Source organism: Morone saxatilis, unplaced genomic scaffold (assembly GCF_004916995.1).
Source record: "Morone saxatilis isolate NCDOM2014 unplaced genomic scaffold, NCSU_SB_2.0 Contig21, whole genome shotgun sequence".
Lineage (NCBI taxonomy): Eukaryota > Metazoa > Chordata > Actinopteri > Moronidae > Morone > Morone saxatilis.
The window spans coordinates 20,871,260-20,876,695 of NW_023339774.1; the positions used below are offsets into that span (position 1 = coordinate 20,871,260).

General features: G+C 37.7%; 1 protein-coding gene across 1 annotated transcript in view; it reads left to right on the forward strand.

The window, feature by feature from the left end:
- Nucleotides 1–3,464, forward strand: part of pla2g3 (phospholipase A2 group III) — a 4,804-nt gene extending 1,340 nt beyond the window's left edge. Inside the window, exons 3-5 of the mRNA XM_035668348.1 lie at nucleotides 1,332–1,461; nucleotides 2,001–2,111; nucleotides 2,879–3,464. Of these exons, the coding sequence (XP_035524241.1) occupies nucleotides 1,332–1,461; nucleotides 2,001–2,111; nucleotides 2,879–3,140 (503 nt within the window). The 3' untranslated portion in view covers nucleotides 3,141–3,464. The remainder of the gene's footprint in view (nucleotides 1–1,331; nucleotides 1,462–2,000; nucleotides 2,112–2,878) is intronic.
- The last annotated feature ends 1,972 nt before the right edge of the window (nucleotides 3,465–5,436 follow it).

Below are 5,436 nucleotides of genomic sequence, written 5' to 3' on the forward strand. Positions count from 1 at the left end.
CCAACAAAACCTTCTCAGATTAAGAAAAAAAGCGCCTCGTCCAAGTGTTGGAAATATGAAGCAGCTGTTTAGTTTTTAATTGTATTATATAAAAAAAGCTACAAAATAAGAATTGTTTCTGGTGGATTAATTTAAGAATTAAATGTGTCCTATTGTAAGAATTTTACAAATTAACAAATTCTTAAATTCAGCTTCAATAAGAGTGACCAAAATACTTATTTTAAGGAAAGCTTAAATAATTGAGTTCCTCATTGTGTTGTAAAAAAAAAAAAAAAAAAAAAGCACAACTACAGTGTGTTTCCTTTACAGTGTGTCAGTAGGTAGATTTTTATACTAGTTTTAGGAATTCTAGCCCAAGCACAAAGCTCACTGGCAGATTTTTTTGCTCAATACAATAAATATTATAATATTTAAAGAATATTTTGCTGTGCTGTTTTTGCAGTGTATGTGTAGAAACATAAACTGGCACATTGTCTAATACCTTGTGATATCAGCATCCAGCCTGAGGCAAAGAGTTTGGGTTTTTGGTGGGTTAAAGTGTTCCTCTAGATGGTCTCCGCTCTTAAGGTGCTGGAGGTCCTTCTGATGTGCTGGAGACCTGAGGAGGTGGTAACACTGGTAACAGGGGTGATGGGAGGAGATGACGGTGTAGGGACTGTGGAATGCTGCCAGCCAGTGGATGGAGAAGAGGCTGTGGCTGTGAATGTGCTTGCTCTCCAGTACCTTCTGTGGGTACGGTTGTGTTTATGGATGAAGCTGGTGCTGTTCATGCTGTCCTCGGACTCGTACCTGTGTGGTGGATGGACCCTGTCGCATACAGAGCCATTTTAAAGTCCTCTTTACACCTGTAAAAGGTCACCAATGGAGGTCGGAATCTATTTCAAATTATTCGTTTTGACATTTTGGGAAATATTTGCTTTCTTGGCGAGAGTTAGAATGAAAAGATCAAATACCGCTTCTCCATGTCTGCCTGTTCACTTTGAAGCTGCAGCTGTTAGCTTAGCTTAGCATAAAGACTGGAGACAGAGGGAAAACAGCTAGCCATGGATGCGGTGTTGCAGTGGTGTTACTCTTAAAATAAGGAAAATAATCTTATTCCTCTGCTGGGATTTTATGCAAATCATCAATATTACTATATATACTATTATTATAGCCCAGTATTAGATGTAATATTTCATTAAGACAAAGTTAGATGTCTTTTCTTAAAACCAGGTTAGTTTTCTAATGCAAAACATGCTTGACAAGATTATTTTTCTATTTAGACAAAAAATAAGACTCATTTACCATTTGCAATGTACCTGCACACTTACACTGATGCTTCCCTTCCCCAGACGAGCAGCTGTCATGTGCTGTCTACAAAGATCTTGACGCGTGCAGGAACAAGATCCTTCCCCAGCAGAGGAGATACGGCCTCCACAACCCAGAGGCCACGACGCTGTACCACTGCAACTGTACCACCAGGTAAATTAACAAAGCCAATAAACACCAATTATATACAGAGAAGAAGCCTTTTTTGTTTGAATTTTGATAATTTTTTTGCCATTTTATTGGCTGGTGCATCTGAGCAGGATAAGTAATGATGTGGGGACGTCTCACACTGTGTCTACATTACACTAATTCACTTAACCCCACACAGTAAATATTGACAGTGCTATTTGCAGAGCATATACAGACATTGTGATAACAGTGCACTCACCTTCATTTCTGAGTGTAGCCAGTTAGACGAGGCAAATGTGGTGGGATGTTTCATAACACAAAAGTAGGCCACAAGCAGTGTAGACATACATTCAGTCACACCGTTACATAAGGCCTAACGGTTCTCTGACTCTGCACAGAAATAAAGTTACGGCCTTGGACGTTATCATAATCTAATGTTTGCACACACGGTCTCTCTGTCTGCTTTTTTGCTTCGCTGGTCTTTTAATCTCCTTTATTTGTTTTATTCTTTTGTTTCTCCTGGCATGTCTGTTGATCTCTGACGTGTTTGTCTGTCCTTCTAGGTTATTCCAGACTTTGGCTACACAGAGACAACTGACTGAAGTACAGGCTCTTCTGCTCGGACATGTGTCTCAATCCTGCTTCCTGGCACAGGACTGCACAGCAGGCAAAATGTAAGTTTACACACACAAACACACACACACACACACACAGCCTAAAGCATTTTAGAATTTATCTGCTTTTTGTGTAATAGAATTAGCAGTCCGATATGATGCAGATATTTAGAGAGCAGGGCGACCAATGGTTGATATCAAAACAAAGAAAAGTTGTGTATAATTCCATTATTACATGCACATTATAAACTAACAGACATGGTTCTCTTAGACAGTAACATGTTGCTTTAGATGGAAGTTTTATTCCTTAATGAAATGCTGTAGATTACAGAATGTGACGGTATTTAACGGAGGGCAGGGTACAAGATACACACGATGACGCTTGTCTCATAATGCCAGATAATTCAAATATAATATGATCATGCTGTAGAGAAGTACTCAGGGGTATCCTTGGGGTGCCCTGGTAAAAGCCCAAATATAAAAAGAAGTACTCAGATTCTTGACTTAAACGTCTCCTCCAGACAGGGGATGGTAATTGAGAACTGGTTCCAGCATGTTTTTCTGCACATTGCAAATCAATGTCAAACTCATAGTCATTGTCATGTCAGAGAGGAAGAAATAAAACATAGTAGGCCGACCTTTTTTGACACAGAGAAAGGGAATCGGACCAATAAGCACTACTACTCCTTCTACCTCATTAAAAACTTAATCTATAGTTATGCAAATGTTGTTAATTTAAGTACAAATGCATTCAAATTGTATTTGAATACAGTAAATGGTTAATTATAACATCACAAAACCACCTTTGCTTCTTCTCTGCTGAACAGCTGTACAGCAGTTCTGGTGAAAGCGGAGCTTCCTCAGCTGGACCAGAGGAGCAGCACAGAAGTAGAGGAGCAGCGCCATCTACAGGCAATGCAACTGAAGGTCAGGAGGCCAAACAGCAGGAGAGCGAAGAGAAAAGACAGAGCTGTCAGGCTTCACAAACTGTGTCTCAGGATGGTCCGACCCAAACGCAACAAGACCAGGAAACAGGGTAAAGATGGACAACAGACGACTGTAAGACGAAGAGAGCTCGTCCAAATGTGAATATTATAGAAAGTCAAAGGGTTCAATATTAGTTAGATAGATAAGACATCATGGAATAAACAGTCATGAATAAAACATAAAAACAGTTTCAGTTTATTTCAGGTCATTTTCAATTAATTCCAGCACTCAAAAGTCTGTTTTTATGATTTTTTCCATCACTATATCCCTTTTCATCACACAAGTAAACAGTTATGAGGAACAGATTGATCATTTTTATTTGATCTGACTAAATGTATTGATAGATAAAAGAGCAAACTCTTATTTACAAGATGTAAAACTAAAAAAACAGACTTTGGAAAAATATTTCAAATAGAATAAATAAAAACTGCTGGATTTGAAAAATAATAATAATTACCTGAAACAAACTAAAAGAAAGAATCACAATTTCATGTTTATATAACATGTTTTTGCATTTATATGAAAATTTACTTCATAATATCTTATTTATACTTATTAATACTGAACACTATGGTTCCCCGTTAAATATTACAGTATTATGTATTTATATTGTCTACATCATGATGTAGTGGAACTCAGTTTGGACCAAATTTACCCACTTTTTTGGGATAAAAAACTAATTCCTCACATATAACAAACCTTTTTCCTGGCAGATGTTTTGACTTTGGGTGTAACTAATAACTTTAATGGCGACTGCATTTCATTCAGGTGTGTCAGTTCAAGAGCCCTGCTATTATGCATGCTGGCTCACTGTAATACTGGGACACTACTACAATACTGGGAAGGCATCATCAAAGTGATTGGTTTCACCTGTGCCTTCCTGTTAGCGTAGCTCCGGGACTGGCTGCGTAGGTCGGTTCACCACTGTGGTCCAGACTGAAATATCTCAACAACTATTGGATGGACTGCCATGACATTTAGCACAGACATCCATAAGACCCAGAGGATAAATCCTACTGAGTTTCATTTATTCATTATTTCTGCTTGTGCCCACCATGAGGTTGACGTTTGAGGTTTCGAGTGTAATAGCTCAACTATTGGACGGATTTTACATGAAGATTTAGCAAAGAAACAATAACATTTTTTAAATTCTTAGTATGGACAGTAACCAGAAACTACAGCTGGCAGATAAATGTAGTGAAGTAAAAAGTACTACTGTAACAATAATCCCTTAATTTCCCTTTAGCACCATTATCAGTTTAAATATCTGTTACTTTTTGTCTAAAGCTAGAGACCAAATCAGAATCAGAATCAGAAATACTTTAATAATCCCAAATACCTGCAAACTAATGACATTCTCATCAGCCTCAGTTGTACTTTGTGTTTAGTGCTAATTAGAAACTGTTCACAATCACAATGTCAAAATGTCTGCCATGAAAAAAGGTTTGTTGAGTTTGATGTCGGTGGCAGTTTTCCTGAACGGCCCTACAGTCGCTGTTATTGAGGTTTCAGTGTGTTTGTAAATATTTGTACTGTTGCCTGAGTTGTAGATAGATGCAAATTGTAACGTGTTAGCTCAGCAATCATGTAAATATCTGTACATAAAGCACAAATATTTGATGTATGATGTGAGAAAGAAACGTACGACTGATTGAATTTAAAAGTTCGACATTTTGGGCTTACGAGAAGATCGACACCACTCTCAATGTCTGTCTGTCGAATATGAAGCTAAAGGCTAGGAGATAGTTTAGCTTAGCACAAAGATTGGAAGAAGACTCAAATGGTTAAAAATTAAAAAGTAACCTATATAGCAACTGTTGTGTGTGCTTTTAAAGATTAAACAAACAAACGTAGGTACTACTAGTTAATTATTTAGTTTTACAGGCTAGCTGTTCCGTCTTTATGCTAAGCTAATCTAATTGACTGTAGCTTCATATTTACAATAGCTGCACATATTCCTACATAAAACCCCCAAAATTAGTTTTTTGGTTTTTGAACACAGTAAACAAAGAGATTTAATGTGTTAAGTTGTGAACTTTGGAGTCGCTGGTAGTTGTTGTTACCTTCAGACAGAGCAAGGCTAACTGTTACCCCCTGTTTACAGTCTTAATGCTAAGCTAAGCTAACATCTTCTGACTGTAGCTTCATATTTACAACAGCTACAGTATCAAACGTCTCATCCAACCCTCTGTAAGAAGGCCAGTAGCCAGCAGCAATTAGCCTAGCTTAGCATAGAGACTGGAAGCAGTGGGGAAGGTGAAGCTTAACTTCCTGGAGGCCTGTCATCACGGTTGCCAGGCAACCAACTGATTCTTCCTCAAGTATTCCTCCATAAAACCGAAAAAATAAATATATTTTTACATTTCGGTTTCTGAACACAGTAAACAAAGAGATTTAA